Below are 20494 nucleotides of genomic sequence, written 5' to 3' on the forward strand. Positions count from 1 at the left end.
TTGTGGATGCATGCGTGTGTGTGCCTGCTTTATGGTGCTGGTTTGCTGAGCTTCTTCAAGTCCTGTTTCTTCATGCTGCCTCCAGTTGGGATTTTACAACCACTTCTTTACTGCTGTGAAGAGACTGAGTCTCCTAAGCCCTGGTCTGGTCTGTGAACAGATGTGCTCTGTCATTCCTAGAGAGAAGTGACATCTCTTAGAGAGGGAGAGCTGACTTGAGCCCCTCAGCTGTAGTGAAACCCAGGGCTGTAGCAGCTCTTCCTGATGAGCTTTAAAACAGTTTGAAAATAAATAAAAAAGGATGCATTCAAATGTATGGGTGAAGCTTTTCTGGAGAGGGCTGAGTTTAACATAGGAAAATATGTTGCTAGCTGAGGACATCAATGAACCCTGAGTGTAAAGGAGGTTCCTTCTTAAAGAAAGACTTCCCTCAGCACTGAGCTGGAGTCTGAAGGGGCTGAGACCTGCCTCTGCCTCTTTTTTTTTTTTTTTCCTTTATTTTCCTTTGGCCTGCAGTGGGAACAAGGTAGACATAGCAGAGTTAACAAATAGTGCACCAGCTAGAGCACAGCTGAACTGGTGTTTTCTAAGAGCGGTAATTGGCATACTGAAGCAAGTTAATTTGATGGTGTATTTTCAAAAATAGGTTTGCTTTCAGTTCTTGCTTAAAGGCTTTCTCGTCTTCCCTAGTGATAATATGTACTTTACATAAAGAATTTGACTGCTTGCTCTGTGACTTGTGCTATTTACTTCTACTTGCAAGTTAACAATACCGGTAAGGTAATGTAGCAACGCCTAAGGTGAGGGACATGATTCCTTTTTAATTATTATTATTTTAAAGGAACCTTTAGTTACTGAAACTAAACTACTGACTGGTAGTATTGTTTAGTGGATACAGCACCAGGTATTCCAGGGAGAAACAAAAAGGAGCCCAGGTCTTTTAAATTCTGTTCTAATGCCTTCTTTCTCTTAGAGCCCCCTTCTTTGCCTTTATGTTTTTTTTTAAGTTCAGACGAGTGCTATGCAGAGTTCTCAGGCTTCTCTATTTAGTTACAGGCTCTTAGAAGTTATCAAGAGTGTGAGGTACATCCCCTTTAAGCTTTCAAGTAAATGCAACATCCAAGTATCATTATGGATAAGCAGAGATCAAACAACAACAACAAAAGACCAGAAATGTTGAGAAGCGGTTTAAGATGCTGATGCCCGTGCAGCTTGTTTTCCCACCCTCCTGCATTTCTCTAAACTCTGCACGAGTCTGTCACTACAGGGTAGTACTGGGGCTGTGAAAAATGAGCAACCATTGTTCTGTGTGTATGAAACTAGAACAATAAACTGAAAACAGTTTATTTTTTTTTTCCTGAATGTTTTCAGTCTGGAGGGAAGAAGTTAGTCAAATGTTTTAGAGTTTCTGTTGTGTTTTTTTTTTTTTTTTTTCTTTCTTTCTTTGTGTAGTAAACAAACAACAGCTCCATGCTATATGAAAATATTTAACCTAAATGAGTAGAAGTTGTGGTTTGGGTCTCTTGCAACATAAACAAGTTATCAGATTGAGTTTAAAATTTCTCAACAGTTAACATTTGCTAAAGGGGAAAGCCTGAAGTTAGCTCCGTCCCCTGCAGAGTGGTGAGATGTGTGCCTCCGAAGAACTGGGGAAGACTTCACGTGGTTCAAGTTGCAGATAACATCTGTTATGGTAGCCTCTGAGCGCCTGGAGCCTTAGATACTGAAGAAAGTGGAAATCAGAACGCGTCTCTTTTAAGTAAATAAGAATTCTGCATGGAAGAGAAGTGAACAGTGCGCTGAGATTGTGTACTGTATGGACTCTTCACCCTAATGTTTGAGTGCTGCAAGCCTTTTTTTTTTTATTATTATTATTTTTTATATAAAAAGCTGTGGTGAAGTGGAGTTAACTTTAATCGTTACGGAGTCTTTTATCTATTATAAAGGAAATGCTTCATAAGCACCTCTTAATTTATTTTCACAAGACCCATTAGATGACAAAATGTGTTCCCTATTGTACTGTTGCAGGTCCAAAAAAAGAGACCAACATTAAAAACTCCTAATTTTTAATCCGTGATTAGATACATTGGACCCAATTTTCTGACTGCATAGCACCACGCAGTCAGATGTTCAGAATGAGTCCCTAGTGACTGCAGATGACTGATTTGGGCTCAGCATCTCTAAAACTTAGATAATGAAATGTGGAAATAGAATTCTGGTTTTCCCTTAAAATCAGAATACAGCAGTCACGCCGATGAGCAGTTTGGTTTAAATGATTTGCTCAGCATCACAGAACTATCTGGCAGAGATGATAGCTTCCCAGTTGGCATTTGGCTACATACGTTTTTGTTCCTTCCTTCTTCACTGCATACTTTGCAGCATCTACAACAAATAAGGGCTCACACACACAACTGGAAGCTACATGAAATAAGGCTGTAATTAACCCAAGATTGTGGATGTCCTGAAAGAGGCAGGGGCAGTCTGCTTCTGAGAAACAAATCCTGCTTGAAGTAGCTCTTTTAAACTTGCAGGAAGTTAGCCTTAATTACCAGAATGATGACTTCTGTCATGTGGTGCCGTCAGCAAAGTTGCTCCAGGGTTTAACCGCTCTAATGGTGAACAATATTTCCCTGCATGTTCCTGTGCAACAAGTGGGATTGCAGTTTACAGGTCCCAACTTTTACTTTTAGTCCTGCATCCAGTCCCAATCCTATTTGGCCCTCAGTTCCAATTCTGATTTCCTCTCCTACTTCCAACCTCCAGTGCTCTTGCAGTGTCTCCAGCCTTCCCTTTTGGCAATCTGTTCCTTTACAAGCAAACCAGGAGACGGACAGTTTCTCCCTGTCCTTTGTAGTTCAGCTGTCGGACTAAAGAAATTCATAGTGCTAGTTGCTTGCGTAATCCTGTTTAGTTCCAGTCTGAGTGTGCCCAGTGTATTATGGAATTTAGAAGCTAATCTATTTGCTGAACACATGTAAACTATGGTTTTGCTATCCCTTCTTTCCTCTTCCTCTCCTCAATCCTGCAATCCCCATGCATTGTGGGGTGGCAAGAAAACTCCATGCAGGGACTCTTCTCACACCTTCCGTGCAGCTTTTACACCCTTGCTCAACCAGAGTTCAAGCCCGTTCTCCAAGGTGAAAGAAAAGTTGTAGAATACTTGCTTCTGCCAGAAACAACCTGTATTTCGTAGCGTTGGGTTTGGAAGCAGTTTGGCAGAAACTTTCCAGGAGAAGGTTCAAGCACATGAAATGCTACTGTGAGTAAAAAGTATTCAGGTTATTATTTGGGGATGTGAAGAGGCCTCTGAAAATCTGAGGCAAAAGCAGGCAATGGACAGGGTTAATAAGGCAGTGCTGTGAGCCCCACCTGTAGGAAGAGCTGATCAGAAAGGTTGGTCTCCTGTTCTTTTAAAAGTCTGTAGGTACGGATTGTGACTGCTTCTGTTTATTACAGAATCACAGAATTTCTAGGTTGGAAGATACCTCAAGACCATAGAGTCCAACCTCTGACCTAACGCTAACAGCCCCCACTAAACCATATCCCTAAGCTCTACATCTAAACGTCTTTTAAAGACTTCCAGGGATGGTGACTCCACCACTTCCCTGGGCAGCCCGTTCCAGTGTCTAACAACCCTTTCGGTAAAGAAGTTCTTCCTAACATCTAACCTAAAACTCCCCTGGCGCAACTTAAGCCCATTCCCCCTCATCCTGTCACCAGGCACGTGGGAGAACAGGCCAACCCCCACCTCTCTACAGCCTCCTTTAAGGTATCTGTAGAGAGCAATAAGGTCACCCCTGAGCCTCCTCTTCTCCAGGCTGAACAAGCCCAGCTCCCTCAGCCGCTCCTCGTAGGACTTGTTCTCCAGGCCCCTCACCAGCTTCGTCGCCCTTCTCTGGACCCGCTCAAGCACCTCCATGTCCTTCTTGTAGCTCTCTTAAAAAAAAAATAAAAATCACTCACTTAAGTTCAGACATGTGTGTGCTATGAAGCCTGTCGGAATAGGACCACTCGGTCTTTCTGTTCAAGGACTTTGCAGTGCCATCAGTCAGAAACCAAGCCCCTGCTCGGCAGGAGCACCCAGGGGTGGCTCTTAGAAAACAACTGAGAAGTCACTGACGTTTTCACTGATTGTGACACCCTGCTTCTCTGTTCTTGTCCCCTGCCTGACCACCATTGATTCTTTCTTTGGTCACCACTCCTGCTTCTTTCTTTATACACTTGGAAGTGTCTTACGAATCTGGGGCCCCTACACAAAGGACTTCTTGCTTTGTAGCTCTCCAGTGGATCTGTGCCCCTTCTAGACACATAGTTTGGGAAATTAGCACACATTTGACAGTTTTAGGGATGTATGACACTACCTTCTTTTTTCTTTCTTTTCATCTGTTTTATTTTTGTGTACTGGACCTGAATAGGTTAGGGGAGAAATGAACCTCTGCTCCCTATATGTTTGTCCTCTGAGTGTTTTGTTTTTTTTTCCTTTTTCCTTTATTTTTTACAGCTCAATATAGAACTGCCTCAACTAGAAGACAGAGGGCTGAGAGGCAGTGCAGATCACTTGGGTCCTGTCTGTTAGCCTCTTCTGTAGAAGTGAATGTGGTTGGTAACTCTACTCAGGGGAGTTATGAGACAGGTCAGCTCTTTGGATGAGGAAACGGAATTAATGGACTTCAGGACACTGTCCTGAATGACTGCGGGTGTGTCTTCTGGGTAAGAAGCCACACTTTCTTCCATATAATAGTGTGTGTGCATGTTTATGTATACACACGCACACTGATATATGTATATATATATATAATATATGTTATATTTTTCTCTCTCTATATAGAAATAGTAAATAAATGTGCCTATATTATATATATATATATATAGAGAGAGAAATAGTAAATAAATGTACCAGACAACTGTCATTTGAAACAAGTTTCTAATTCAGAGAATTGAACCACTCTTCTCGCTGAATGTGACGTGTACCAAGGTTTTTATGTACCTTTTTGACTGTCGCCTACCTTTGCAGATGATGGCGAAGCAATACACAAGCAAGAGACCTCTTCCACGTGACATGAACACTCTGTCCTTTGTTGAGTGGGCAAAACAACTTGCAGAGCTGACTAGAGAAGTTTATTTCCATTCTTCTGTTCCCAGAACTAAATAGTCTGGCTCCTAGTGGCAGGGACTTAGATTTATAGTTATCTTGTAGAATATATAAAACATTCTGCATGTGACTTTTATTACTGCTGTTAACTGCATGGACGGGTTCCTAATAGTTACGTACACCAAGTCACATGTACCAAGTATTTCTCTGATTCTGTGTGATTCAGTGTGACAGGGTGGGGTTCCCATGTTCATCAGCGTTAATAGTGCTGTGCTTAATGTCAGAGAAGTGTAGCTAATCTAGAAGACAGGCTTAGTGTATTGCTGCTTTTTATTTATTTATTAAAATCTTCCTGAAGCACAGTGGATCTTAAATTAACTCATTGTTACAGTGAGATTTGCTTTATGTTGCCTGCTAGATATTGAAGGCTCTCTTCCCCAAGCTCCACGTTTATGAGTCTGATTCAGGCCAACACCTTACAACCCACAGCTGGACAAGTATTACTTTGACAGCTCGAAGTCATCAGCACAGACAAATCTGAACAGCTTTGGGTTGGAACAGCTGATTTGACAGAATTCACTTGCACAACTGATTAATCTGAGACATAATCTCTTCATGCCTGTTTCTCATCACTTCTTCTTTCTCTTCTTTCTCTTTGTCCGCCCCTTCCCCAAGTTGTATCTCATCCCAAAGCAGAAGGACATTTCAAGTCTTTTCCATTCATTTTACATAGTTATGCAAAGGCTGTGTGGGACATAAAAATAAGGTAAAATAATAGAAGAGTGTTGTCTCCAGAACTGTTTTTTTTTTTTTTTTTTCCCTGTTGTAGTGAGGAAAAGAGGGGTTGGTGGTGCTGTGTGAGCAGCTCTGCTCCCAGCTGGGCAGTTCCCATAGTTCTGGGACAGCCGTGCCTGTTACCAGCCTCCGAAAGCCCACGTGGAGCCCTTTGGGTGTCACTGTACCTGTGGCGCAGTTAATCCCCAGCCCATGTCTTCTGGTAGCAAAGAGGTTTTCTACACTCATCTAGGGGCTTGATCTTGTATTTCTTCCTTGTGTGGAATTGCTTCTCAGTTTGTATTTCTCTTTTGCTGAGACAGAAAACATGCAAACTGGGAATAATCCAACTTTCCTGTTTCATGAACGTCCATTATTGGGAGTTTGCTGCTCCATCACAAAGGACTGTACTTATGGCATGATGCAGAAGGCTTATCTTTTTGCCTTGGAAATTACGCTTATGTTAAGTTAGTTTTTATTTATTTATGATAATGCCACCTCCAACAACTTCACTTGCATTTGAAGAAAACAACAAACAAATCACAAATGCATTTGATTTTGATTTGAACCTATCAGAGCCTATTTTTGTCCTTAAAGGAATTTAGACTGACCTCACATACTGCTGCTTTGAAAATAGATGGATACCAAAGCTGTAAAACACCTTTAACACTTTGAAAATCTACATTCTGTTTGAGGAGGAATTGTGTATTTAGTCTGGTTTCCTGTGGAGATAAGGCATAAGCAATCTCTCTGCCTGCCTGCCTTCCTCTCTTTTGTGCTCCCTCCATAACTTTTTAATCGAGTTTGGCAAAAAGGTAGGGTCCCCATGTAGCAGCGTTTTTACAGATGTCATGAAAAATGGCAGAGGAAGGAGAAGAGAAATTGTATCAGGACCAGGCTGCGCTGATTTCAATTATTGTTAGGCACCAGGGAATCCCAGTGGGTGAGAGATGTAATGAACACCCACCTGCAGGAGAGCCTTTGGATAGAGCTTATATCTCCTGGGTCAGGCGCCAGTCAGAATACATAAATATGTAGGAAACCAGGCCTCCTTAGTGCTAGTGCTTACAAGTGTGCTTGTTTTTAAATGACCCGAACTATGTTTGTTACCAGAGCAGACAGGTTTTAAACTGATCTGGGGGAAGGGAAAGAGCATGTGTACTTCATGAAAAAACCCTAATAGCTGCGTGGTGGTGGTTATTAGTGTCAAAGTAGTTGACAAAGCCTTATTATAACATAGTAGGCACTACCTCAGGTTTTGTTGGCAAAGTCAGTCTTTATCTGTTAATTAAAGCTTGTAGGCATTTAGGTTTTCTGTATATCCAAAGGTTAATTTGGATTCACATATGGGACTTGTGATAACTGTAGTACTTTTTTGTATGGGCTCTGGTTTGACAATTAGCACGCGATGTCTGTTTAACTCCACTTCCAGCTTTTCTGGAAAAACTCCATGTGTTGACACATTTGAAGTTATTTAATACTGTCTTTTCAGTAATGGAAATACATTCTGTCAGGAAAATGGAGATAAGGTAGGTGACGTTAAATTCTTCTAGTGACGTCTTGCAAGTGATACCTTCTGAGTAGTATCTAGATGTTGCAGTTCATTAACGGGGTGGCAAAGCAGCTAGCGCATAATTACGTGTTCTGTATGCTAACATGTTAATTTGTGTTTTGTTTTTTTCCTTCTAGGACTCCACTGTTGTCACTCCGATTATTCTCAGAACAGATCCACAGGGATTTTTCTTCTACTGGACAGATCAAAACAAGGTAAGAGGAAAAGATTAATTACTCCAGAATGATCCTTTCTGTTCACTATGGTGTGATGGGCAGCAGTCAGGAGGCTTTGTGTGCTGGTTCTGCCATGTTAGACAAACATAGCATCAGTGTTTGTTCCTCTACTCTTCTGGGGAGTGAACATAAAAAGGTCTGTGGTCCATTCCTGGTGCACAAAACATGGAGACAAGGGTAGGAGACTGGATTTCTGCTGTGCTCCTATTGTTTCTAGCTACGTTGTTGAGCTGTTGCCCGATGAGTTGTATAAATGCTTTGGTTTATGGGTGACAATCCAGCTGTTTTGGTTCATAGTTGACTTGTGGTTTCTGTTTTGCCTTCCATGTGGTACATGGCAGGGCTAGAATACCCAAAGGCTGGAGCTCCTTTTGAATTCTTCCTCCTGAACTGCCCCACGCTCCCTGGCCTCGCCTGATGGGCCACGTCATGAAATTCTTACTAATCCTTACTGGATGCTCATTTTCTTTTAAAAACATTGCAGCATGCTTAGGTCACTGTTATGGCTGGGGAGCTGTTGGGAAGCTCATGGCCTGATTCATCGCTGTATTACTCCAGTTTGGTGTTGGTGTCACCCCTTGAAAACAGCACGGTTGTATTTCCAGCTGTTGGAGACTGTGGTTTGCAGCATGGTGAAAGCATCTGTGCAATTAGCAGTTGGGTACAACTTCTTTCATAAAGCATATAAACTATGTAATAGCAAATTATTGCTGAAATTGTTATAGCAAAATGCTGCAGTAAAACTAGAAACTAAATAGGTTCCTCTTTTCTACAGATGAACTTTCAAGTGCTTAGGAGCTAAGTGCCTGTACCCTTTGCCTGTTGAAAACCTGGTAGTGTTGGGCCTTTGGCCTTGTTTTGGAGTACATGCCAAGATGACTAAATATGCTATTCTGGCTATGGAAACCTGCTTTGCTCATTGTGTAGCTGTTTTTCACAAGTTCCTGTTGATTTTATGTTTAGATACCAATGCACAAATTGCTTGAGGAGGTAGCAACCATTAAATGTGCAGACTGTACAGGCAATTTGCTGTTACATTAGCTCATAGTTATCTTGCGATGTTTGCTTTTTAGAGGAGATGGAGAACAGTTTTGAGTCAGTGTATTTGAAAGTCATATCATGGAGTTATAATAAAAATCCTGCCTTACTTTGCTTGTGCTTGTACAAGGTGGTGCTGGTTATTAATGCGTTCATCTGTTGACAGTCTGGAGTTGTTAAATAGCTGCCCAAAGAAGCAAAGTGGATCCCCTGAGAAGTTGAAGGATATGACTGATTTACACCAACTCAGTAGCTGTGCCAAGACACAGCACAGTCTACTGATTTGTTGCTTCCCTTGCATAAACTAATTGTTTAAGTTGAAAAAGAGTAGCAAACTTTGTAATAATAAATGGAAAACCAGAGTTGATTGGAGAGTTTATTTAACTTTTAATATATTTGGCACTAAGACCTCCTTCAGTTTCCTACTGTTGTCTCTAAAAACAATGTCTTGAAGCAATTCTGTGAAGAATAGCTATTTATAGAATTGTTGTTCTCATATTCATGAAAAAATGTATTTATAATGCCCAGAGCATTTTTTTTAAAAGCTTGGGTATTTGTACAAGAGACATTAAATGTCAGTTTGATTTTTAAACTTGCAAATCAAGCCTCTGTGAAGGGCAACAAAAGTGATTTTTTTTTTTTTTCTGGTTAATAATTCATGGCAATTAGGGAAAGCTTGTTCCTGTACCCCATTATAACAGTACCTACATAAAGAAAGTAAATATATTTCTGTTGGGGTGCTGATACTGCAAGGAGTGGGAAGGAAACACCACTTTCTGCTGTTACAGAGAATGGTTGGGTTTGTGTTTACTGTGAAATAACAAATACATTGAAAAGGAGGATATATAGAAATTAAGAGAATTTCCTTCTTTCTATGTAAATGGTGATCTTGTGATGACAGTGGAACTACTTGAAGTAATATCAGAAGGACACAGCCCCTCTGTGACTGTGATTGTTGTTTTTTTTAATCTAGTATTGTTTTGAAGAAACTGGCTTTTGTCTCGCTGCTTTGGTTGCTGTTGTCTCATCAGTAATCTAAAATAAATAAATACATGAAGCACTGTATATTTTTTTTAAAAAAAAGCTCCTCTTCTTAATTTTTTATTTAGCTTAGGTCACTGGGGGCTGTAGCTGTGTAGCTTTCTCTAACTGGTTGAGCTTGCATTGTTTTCCTGTTTCCTCTCTGCAGAGAAAGGAAATAATATGTAGTGTCTAGCAGTGTGTCTGAGAAGTCCTTCAGAATGAGCTCTGGCCGCACGAAGAACTGAGTTCCTGGAGGGGTTGTGTGTTGCTTTTCGGGTTTAGGATGAAGGAGATCGTAGTGTTTCCCTCCCTGCATCTGACAACCTCAGGCAAGGCAAGCAGTGAGCTGCTCAGGCCTCCCTCAGTGCAAGATCTGTGCTCACACGCCTTGCTTCTTCCTTCAGGGCTGTGTTTTGACCCTTTCACTGTGTCTGGGCTGGCTCAGGTGTGTCCTGCCAGATACCCAGGCCCAGCACCACTGCACGTGGACTTGAGGAGCTTTTGTATCGCCAAGCGGTTGATCACACTTCTCTGTGTAAATTGCCTTTATCAGCAGAGTAAACGGTAGCCTAGGATGGAAATGTGTACGGGTTCTTCTGGCCGTGTGCCATTCCTCTTTGATTTTTATGTGCTAGGTTGACCTTTGCTGCCTACTGTAGCATGGGCTTAGCTGCAGTGAGGGGCTGCGAAGCAAATTCAGTTCAGCTCTGGTCTTGTGCTTTGACAGGAGCACTGCGGGATCCTGCGGTGTGACACGCTCACTGTGTGTTCGTGTATTTAACTACATTTTGCTGCCATCGATAAAGATAAGCCTTCAAAATAGTCATACATAGCATTTTGCTATATTTCTTTTCTGATGACAACAAGGAAATTTAAAGCCTATTTTAAACAGATGGCAGGACAGCTTTCTGATTTTAGTTGGGTTTTGCAGTATGAAATTCTTTTGTTGGTGAAAGTTCTGGAATACTTGCTTCATCTGTATGCAGAGTGATGGCTGATTTCACGTTATTACTTGAATGATTCTCAACATGGGGTTTAAAAAAAAAAGAAAAAATAATTAATGTGACAAGCTAACATCTGTTATATATCTTATTGTTTCAGTAATGTCCCTTAACTATAGGAAACGCAGACAATATTCATTGCATTGTTGTATTTCTATGACCTGACTAAAACATATTTCAATTCTTTGCTACTTCTTTGAAAATGGAATGCCATTTCTGTCACTTGTTCTTCTGTTCATGAGTGTTGAAGAAGGACAAATTGAAATTCAACCAGGTGAAAAGAAATTCTACCAGACTAAAAAGGAGAGATAACAGCAGTTCTCAGGGGATACACTCAGACAGAATCAGCCTATCAACAGATGCATAGGCAGTACAGGACAAGAAATAAGTATTGTTGGCCAGTTTGTGCATTATTATTTTTGCATTCTCTAGCTGGAAGTTGTATTATGCGATCGAATGGATGGCACCAGTTTTTAGTGTTGATTGATTTATGTGTAAGTGGGCAGGTAGGTAACCTCACCGACATGGCAGCATGCTGAAAATTGGGGGCATGGAGACCCAGTCCACGTGGAAAGAGATGAGCTGTCTAACTGTGTGTGTCATGAAATGTAGGCATCCAGGTCTGGGGAGTCAACAATGCCTTCTAATCTGTCTTCCTCAGAAAAGCTGTTGTAAAGAGATGTTGATCCCATTTGTCTAACGGAAAGCAGTGCTGAGAAACTGCTTTAAGTGCGGAGGGGATGCTCAGTAGGAGGGGATGCGTGGCTGAAGCTTCCTCCTCTGCTGGTTGCAGTCAGAGTGCTAGCACCACCTAAGCTATGGGATATCAGGGAGGTGTCCCTGCTCCCGAGGCTGGGGAAGCTTGCAGAATTCGTAGCTTGAGCTTCTGAATGTATTTGATAGAAGGTGGGATGATGTACCTACCACTGGGCGTTTTCCCCAGCTTCTCCTGAGCTGGAGCTTTCTCATTTCATGACACTACACCCTGTGGTTCCTGGTGATAACGAGATGATATTTTTTGGCCTCAAAGGTCCTTTCTCCTCTTGTGTCCTGAGGTGACCGAGTCTCTTTGGGCCTGAAAACCAAATGTGGCCTGCTCAGTGGATGTGCGAAGGAGAGCCCCAGGGCTCTGCCTGCTGTAGGTAGGATTCTGTAGGATTAGACTTGGCTTCAGCATGTTTGTAAATTGTGTTGTTCCCATTGCCCTCGTCCAAATGAAAGATGTGGCGTTTTTCCAGCTGCTGGGGATTATGGCTGAGTTATTTGAGAGAGTTCTTTTGTGCCGGTCTTGAATAGGGGCTTTAAAGCAATCCGGTCAATATTTGGACTGCCCTATGGGTCAAAGATCTTTTCATTACATCTTCCTAGGTTTTACAATACATTTGACAAGCAAACAATAATGGCTGAAGTTAATATATCAATATTTAAAATATATGTAATAATTTAATGGGAAGGATTTAATATTTAATACTACTAGGTATAAAAATACCTGCTCCTAAAACCAACTGTTTGGCTTAATTTACTCAAGAGCAAGGTTACTCAGTGGTGGATCTTGTTGCTGAGAACATCCAAGAGGTGCATCATTAAACATGTATTCACACTTCTCTTCCTGGCATGTAAAAAGGAAAAAAAGCTGAATAACTAGACCTTTTGGAGAACTGAGATTATAAATATCATTAATTAAACGAGAAAAGATGGTGCATGTCTCTCCGTGGAAATGGTTATTTTAACATGTACAATGAAAAACTTGCTGGCTTTCCTTGTGTTTTTTTAGCAACTCTCGCATTTTAGCAGTCAACATCTGTCTGTTAATACTGTTTGATAGTGAATACTGGATACGTGGGACTCTATCACACAGTTTCTGATGTGCAGATAGACTTGCCTTTGATTTAGCTGCAAAACGCAGGAGCTGGAAGAACTTAGATCCCTGTGCCACACTGGCATTTCACCAGGTACTGAATAAGACCTGTATGTTTGAGCCTTTGAGGAGTGCTTTGTTTGCTGTACTAGTAGCAGGTTCTGTATTAAATGCCTCATGTTCTCAGTGCTCAAGTACTTGTGGTGCTTCTCCATAGACTTCTGTAAAAACATGATGTATAATCTACATCTGCCTCTAGTGTAAAACTGGCACGCATGGAAATAATGCCACAGCTGGGGAAGCTTCTTATCAATAGGAGCCTTGTGATACTGGATTATAATCCTCTTCTGCTGAAGGGCAAGTTACATTGCCATGAATGGCACTGTTTGAGGCTAAGCCCGTATGGCACTGTTCCTTTATCCATTTATTGCATGTGTGGGTTGCTTCTGTTTTTTCAGGGCAGGAGTAACTCACTGTAGTTCAGTTGGAAATGTAGGGAATGATGCGTCTTTTGTGTTTGAAGGTGGCTGAGGTACTGAGGAAGCGAGGCCAGTCTTCCACCACTATTGGGTGAGGTTGGGTTGAAAAGCCATTTTCAGAACAAAGAAGTCACACGCTGGAAGAGGTGACGCAGGGTATTTTCTTTGGGAATCTGGATGAGGACTCCTCTGGGACGAGGAGCTGTGATGTGAGGTTTCCAGAACTAGAAATTGGAGTGAAGCTGAAGAAGCTATTAAAAAAATAGTGGCACAGCAAATACCTGGGCCTCTGCCTGGGTTTTGCATCTTCTCGGTTGGTGGATTTGAGGTGTAATGTTGGGAGCTGTTGTAGGGGCAGTAGGAACTCAAGAACAGGGATGTGATTTCTTGAACAGGCTGCAAAACTTTGGGATAAGAAAATTACTTAAAATGTTGGCATCCAAAGCTGTGTCTGTCACATTTTTCATGAGAAATGGAAGAGCAGCTCTTCGAGGATGCAGCTGCTTGCTAAGGGGTGGTTGTAACCAGTAGGCTCAGCAGTGCAGACTTTGGAATTGAAATCTTAAAGGTGAGTTCTTCCTCCACAGGTGATGTGTGAGAAACATCACAAAAATTACCTTGGCAGTAATTACCCTAACAGCTGAGGGTAAAGCATTGAAACATTGAGCCGCTGTCTCTGTTAGCGGCCAGAGTGGCAGTCCTGGGAAGTTGTCCTGCCTGCTGGTGCTTTCTCTGCAGTACAGAAATACCTCCTGGCACGCAGGGCAGTCAGCCTGGCAGCAGCTTGTAGTCACCTGGAAGTTGCAGCTCATGGGGTTCTGTAACCACTGAAAATATTGGTATGTGAGGGGCATAAAAGAGACAAGGAAAGTGGTAGAGGATTGCCACAGAAAGTGATAATGGAAGGAAATATTTCATGGAGGTCAACTTCCCATCAGACCGCTGATTTTATTTTTAAAAGGAAATCTCTCTGCTTTCAAAACATGGAAATTGTTCAAGGCCCATTAGGGAAATGGTACTACATCAAACGCAGATCTCTAATGAGCATTTCCCACTGCTAAATATCTCCCTTATTATTGTGAGGGAGGCAGGAACAGCAAACAGGCTTTGGGTTTAATCTACACAGTAAGTCCAGGGTACAGTTTCTGAAATGAGGAACCCAAAGAACTTCAGAAAAGGAGGATGAGTTTGGACTGTCTGTAACCTTCTGAAATCCAGATTTTCGCACTTTTAAATTCTCAGGTACTGAGAACAGTCCTAAGACAATTTGTGGTACAGAAGAATATTAGCTGTATGTTGAAGTGGCTTCTTTAATGCGCATCTGTGTCAGGCTTTCAAATGCTGTGACTTCAATAACAATTTCCCCATGATTCACATCTCCAGTGCTATCGTACTGCTTAATGTTTCTGTAGGCACTTGGCCTTAACTAAGAGCAATGCATGCTTTTAGGAGCTGTCAGCTGTCTGGGAGTCAGGAGACCTGGGCACTCGTCTCCTCTCGCTGCCGATTTGCCCTAACTTGGCAATGGGCTGCTGTGCCTCCCGGGCTGCCCTCTGCTGCCTTTGTCCATCAGAAGTCCTCCGGCAGGGACTGCCTGCGCCTGCCCGCTCAGCAGCTGGCACAGGGTGCTGCTGGCCTCCCACACCATGCGTGCCTTGCTGGTGGAGATGCTCCTGGTAAACGAGAGAGTTAGTCCTCAGTCTCGCTTCTCCTTAATTATAGCAGTCTCTTGTATTCACGTCCACTGTTTGTACGTACATTTGGCTGAATTTCTGCAGCATGTGCTTTGCTGACTGACCTATTATTAGCAGTTTGAAAATTGGCTTCTAGGCCATCAGCTTTCCTGATTGCTGGGAGGATAACTGATCTCTGTGTGCCTGTCACATTGCTGCTCGGCTGTAGTGCTGCAAGCTCAGACACTTCTCTAATGCTTCCTAGCCTAGCTGTTTCCCATCCCCAATATGCTTGCTTTTTTTTCCTGTTTTCTTCCCCAAGCTCTTTAGGAGATAGAGCATTATTTTCAGGGCACTTTAAATACAATGTTCTGTCTCCGTACATGTGATCTTACTGTGTGAGTGTCCAAGTAACTGGCAACAAATGTCCATACAGCTTGCAGTTTTGTACTAATACTTGCCTCAGTTGCTTTCAGGCTTTTTACCATTAAAAATGTATGCTTGACCTTGCTTTCCTCTCCTGCCTTTTGCTGACTCCTGCAGTCTTGGTGGTATCGTTCAGCAGCTCTGCATGCCTGCAGTTAGCATCACACAGAGCAGAAATGGCAAAGCGCCTGGCCTGCATTTACAGGGATAACAATTTTCTGTTGTATGCGCTGCCTTCCTTCTGATTCGGGGTTAGTGTGTATGGGCACAAGACCCTCTGTAGTGTCCTTCCCCAGAGAATCATATTTCAGTCCTATCTTCTGTGCTTTAATGATGACTTTTATTATACATCCCGGTACTGGGGTGTCACAGAAACAACCTCAGGCTACAAATCAAAAGAGGTTTAGGTTTGCTATGCGTGTCTGGCTATTATTTTGGGGCTTTTCTAACTACCCAGGTGTTGTTTGTATATCACCATTCTCCTCCAAATATTCTGCTTGGTTAGCCTATAAAATCAGGAGGCAGCCTCTGCAAGTGGCACGTGTATTGTCTCATGTCTGTGGCCTGCCTTTAGGTTTTCGTGGTGTTTTGTGCTGCTGCGTCAAATCAACAGGCAGAGGTCTTCCTACTAAAACTCAGAGCTAGCTCTGGAGGATGTCAAACCCTACCGAAACAGGGGACTTTGTGTCTGCATCTGATGAAGAGACCGTGCCTTCCCCGGCTTGGTTTTGCGTACGTGTGCTGTCAGCACGCAAACTTCCTTCTTCGTCGTTTCAGAGTTAGGGCTCTTCACCAGAGAGGAAATGAGTATTCATCTTCATTACTTCGTCTAATGAATCTTCCCGTGGAGGCAAGTTTTCCAGTGTATTCTGACTTCCTGACGTCACTGTCTGTCCTTCACTCATGAAAGCAAGCAGTGACAGATGCATGTTCTCATCTCTGTTACGTAGCGTGTGGCATCGTAGCTCTACCGACGTCAGTTCGTCTTGCAGTAGTGCTAGGAGGAAGATGACGTACAGGGTTTAGGCTTTTGTCTTCATTCATTTCCAAGGGAAAGTGATTTCCAGGGTCTGAATGTCTAGTGTGGAGATTGCTCCTGCTTTATAGACTGGCACATGTCTTTATTCAAGATGTGCTCTCCGTTGTGCAAGAGGAACAGTGTGTATTCTTTTCAAAGAGAACTGTTTGTCATTGGAGAAAGGATTTAAATCCTGAATCTCTGGGGCACATTAAACACAGTGCTGTCCGGTTAGCTCAACAGCAGTGTCATCTTTGGGAGCATGTATAACATTGCTATTTCAAGGCTGCAGCTCTATATGACTGGCAGAACTTTACCCCTCTGCCATCTCCCCAAAGAGATCCCATTTCATATGGGGGCTGGGGATTATCAGAGCTTCCCCCTGCTCTCAAGGCAGGTCGCAGTGTGCCTCCAGAGCTCTGCTGAGCCTTTTGTGGCTGCAGCCTGTACAGGCACCACCAAACTGGCTGTGTGCTACATCCCTGGCAGCTCCAGGCTGCGAAGTCTGCCTTAAAATTGGAGAAGCCTGTGGGCTGTTAGCTGCTACAGCACAGCCGTGCCACCAGCTATTTCAAGTACTGCTTACTGAGAGCTGGCTTGCAGCTGACCTAGGCCAAAGCTGTCTCGCTGATAACAGTACGTTGAATAAACTGTGCAATTGGTTATGTATTTACCTGTACAATGTGCCTCACTAAAGAGGGCTATGAATAATTTGGACAGGTGATTTACTACCCAGGGAGCTGATTATTTCTGATTGATAAACAGCACTTACTGCTGTTTAACAAGAGTAATAATAAAAGTATTGATTGGCAGGGTAGCTGTCTGGTACTAAGTGATACTCACTGAAGCTACTATTAAACAGTAATGAAACTCTGGAGGAAGTTTTTATCTGTTATCCCAGTTGTTCTCGGCTTGGTCAAGACAGTCAGGTGTAAAGCTTTATTTAATAAGAGGTGCTATAAAACAGAACACTAATGCCTGAAAGTTAGGAATATGGAAAAAAAAAAAAAGAGTGCCATTAGAGAAATTTAAATTATTTATCTTAGGCAGTTTAGACTTCGAGACTAGGAAAAATAAATATTCAGTATTTAAGGGAGCTTTCAGAAGAAAGCAGTTTTACAAAGATATCTTTATTCTGGAGTTCCTGTAAAAATACTAATAAAATGGACATTGTCTTTCTGCTTCCAACTCCCATTCTCTTGGGAAGTAGCGAAGAGCATCGGGCTGTGTTGTTTGTGAAGAGCACCCTTCTAAAGGAAGGTACAATTTGGGACCTCCTGAACTGGTGTTTCCCTTGCCACTCAAGTCCATGGTATGGTGGTGTATCCTTAAAGCCTCCAGGTGCTTCTGTCAGCTGGGCTGCTGTAATACAGCAGTGGCACTTCGACAGCACTGCCTGGAAAGCAATGCGATAAGTGAGGGAATAATACAACTGCCCGTAATTCAGGGAGGTGGCTAATAAGTAACCCGTACCTGACAACAAAGTAATGTGCTTTCACAATGGTGTTGGAAATGTGCAGGTGTCAGAGCCCTGTAAAAGCTGTATTCAGCGAGGAACTTGGTGTGCTTTCTGTGGGTGAGGAGTACGTCCCCTCTGCAGCCCGTGCCTTTGAGTTAGTTGGAAACGAGCTGTGTGTGGAGTAAGTTGGCTTATTGAAATGGAACGTTATCAGCAAACGTGTCGCAGTCTCAACTTATCGCAGCTAAATCTCTGTGTATCGTACCCTCTTGCAGACGTACTGGAAGACAGAAAACTGGCCATTTTTGCCAGCCAAAGTTGCTGGGAAGAGCCTGTCAGAGATGCTGCAGTAATGCTCGGAGCATAATGATGTCAGATGTACTAAATGGACGAGGTGAAGAGCAATTCTCATTAGGCTTGCACGCAGCATAATTTAAACTGGGGAAAATCAGCTTCAAAAGTGGTGCTGCTTTGCTGCTGCCAGAAGTAGGTTTTCAGCGAGCTGACTGCAGATGTATCTTGTCTCTGACAACTCGTACCAGTATCTTTTGCATATCAGCGTCTTGCATACGCAGATGTAGGTCCCTGCCTATGTTGAAGTTGCAATCGGTATTTTTACTGAAGTCAAGTAGTTAAAGAAAGGGACAGAGGAAGGGAGTGCAGGTTAAGAGGCGAAAAGCCAGAGGTCAAGTCACCCACTCGGCCTTGCAGATTGAAATATGTGTCTACACTCATCTCCATAGCATCCCTATGTTTCATGACACAAAAGGTTCTGGCGTCATAGCCTTTGTGTAAGGGGAGAATTATCTACCCTTTTGTGGTTACAGTGAGGAAAAATTTTGGTTTAGCCTCTTCAGAAATCCTGTTGCAAAGCTGGTAGTGGAAACAAGATCTTTTAATTCCTTGACAGGGGCTTTTCTCTTGGTTGGGAAGTAACATGAGACGTTTCATAACTCAGAGTGAAGCTTTTTTCTTCTTTCTTTTTTTTCCTCCTGTTTAAAACCTGACATTTCATGCAGAACGTACTGGGATTCAGGCTAAAACTTATGTGTTTCCTCCTCCTCTTACTGCTGCTCCAGGCTCAAATTCTGTCTCATGCAGAACCGATAAAATCTGTGTGTACAGCTCTGTCTAGATTTGTATCTGAGTTTCCTGGACATGTCCTCTTTTCTCATGCAGAAATTCTGCCTGTGCAGAAGGCTGCCTTTTGCCATTTCTCTCTGGTTTCCAGATGGACTCCACAATGCACGGGCTGCTCAGCTCTGATCCACCCAAGTTACATTCAAAAGGCTCTTCACAGATTGCCTTGGGAGCAGGCTAAATGTGAAGTGGGCTCACACGTGGTCGGACTGGCAATTACAAACGTAACTGTGAATGACATGTCAGTTTGTGTCACCTTCTTTAGAGCGCTCAAACTCATCTATGATACTGTAACTAAAGATGTGAGCCTGGAAACAGCAACGTAAGGCTCCTAACGCTGCCGAATGCGGGCATTTAGTCACAGCCGCCCATCCAAGTCCTTGAGGTTTGTGCTGATGCTCAGCCATGGCCACTCTGCAACTTCCCTGGACTCACGCCAGGAAGATGGCTAATGGAGCAGTCTTTTTGTGATCTGTTTAGCCAAATGGCTGTAATAACGTGGGATATTAGAGTAACAGATGCTGTTGACCGTCCTGCAGTAGATCAAAGTTTGTATATACAGGAACTATGCACTTCCTTTCTGAGCCACGCTTATAATTTGGAGCTTCTCATTTGTTGCTATGGTATTACATTATCAGAACAACGAGAGACAGAAGTGGTAATTCTAATAAATTAAGTCAAAAGTGCTGGTCTGTAATGATCTCTGCTCAGAGCCAAACTATTAGTTCTTTGGTATGACAAATAACACAGAAGGGTGCTCTGTGGATCCCTTTCAGGTATTGTTGGCATCCGAGGATTTCAAAGACTTCAGAAATTCTAGTCCAAGCTTGCTGGAGCAGTCCCGTGTTGTAAGAGCTGGGCACTTGTGGCTCACAGCTCTGTGACTGTTTTGTGTGGGTTTAGGCCAGCTGGCCAACACCTGGAGTCGCATTTACCTCGGGGAACTGCGGGTCTGGGGTCTGGCATTCGGCCTCACCTGTGCCATGCGGAGTGGGGTGAATCTGGTGGGTTGCACCTCCTGCTGCCAGGGCGTGGGGAGGGGGTTGGAGAAAGTGAGAGAAAGAAACAAAGCGTTCAGAGGGTGGCTCTGACTGGTCCCTCTTCTTGGGATTTTCTTCTGTGAACCTTTTTCCTAGCCTGTTTCGTTTCTCCTGTTGCATAAAAGGAGTGACTGAGCAGTAGCAGGTCCCTTAGAGTCTAGAGATGGATGCTCCGGTCTCTGCCTTGTTCAAAGGAGGGGTATGAAGCCTGGAGCTTTAGCATCTGTGTATCAAGACTGGTGGAAATGCATCGAGTGTTTCAGCTGTGAATTGATTTTGTGCATTTGAGTTTAATCAACACGATGATGACACCAACATGAGGATCCCTCTGAGTTACGAGGGTGTTACAAGTTGACAGTAAATTCTCCAGAGACTAAAAAAGATGCCAATTATGTGGGTACAACTGAAAGAGTAAGGTCTTTGGGGGAACGGAAAGCACTTCACACATGATCTTAATGGACTGTTTCAGAAATTGTAAAATCTGCTCCACTAGCATAATATCCTAACATCATTAGATACGTTGTTTAATTGGCTTGGCTTTATGTTTGGAATATGGATTGTTGGGTGGTGTGAATGCTCGTATTGATATTGTTAATTATGTTGTTAATGATTTGCAGAATTAGCCTGAGAACATGCGAGTAAGCGTGTTACGAGCTGTGGAGTTGTGTTCCAGACAGAACAGCAT

General features: G+C 42.8%; 1 protein-coding gene across 9 annotated transcripts in view; it reads left to right on the top strand.

Moving 5' to 3' along the window:
- PLCB1 (phospholipase C beta 1) overlaps window positions 1-20494 on the top strand; it is a 376029-nt gene that overhangs the window by 3945 nt on the left and 351590 nt on the right. For all 9 annotated transcript variants that reach the window (XM_027455554.3, XM_027455555.3, XM_027455561.3 and 6 more), the window contains exon 2: window positions 7556-7633. In XM_027455554.3, coding sequence (XP_027311355.1) covers window positions 7556-7633 — 78 coding nt within the window. The remainder of the gene's footprint in view (window positions 1-7555; window positions 7634-20494) is intronic.

Source organism: Anas platyrhynchos, chromosome 3 (assembly GCF_047663525.1).
Source record: "Anas platyrhynchos isolate ZD024472 breed Pekin duck chromosome 3, IASCAAS_PekinDuck_T2T, whole genome shotgun sequence".
Classification (NCBI taxonomy): domain Eukaryota; kingdom Metazoa; phylum Chordata; class Aves; order Anseriformes; family Anatidae; genus Anas; species Anas platyrhynchos.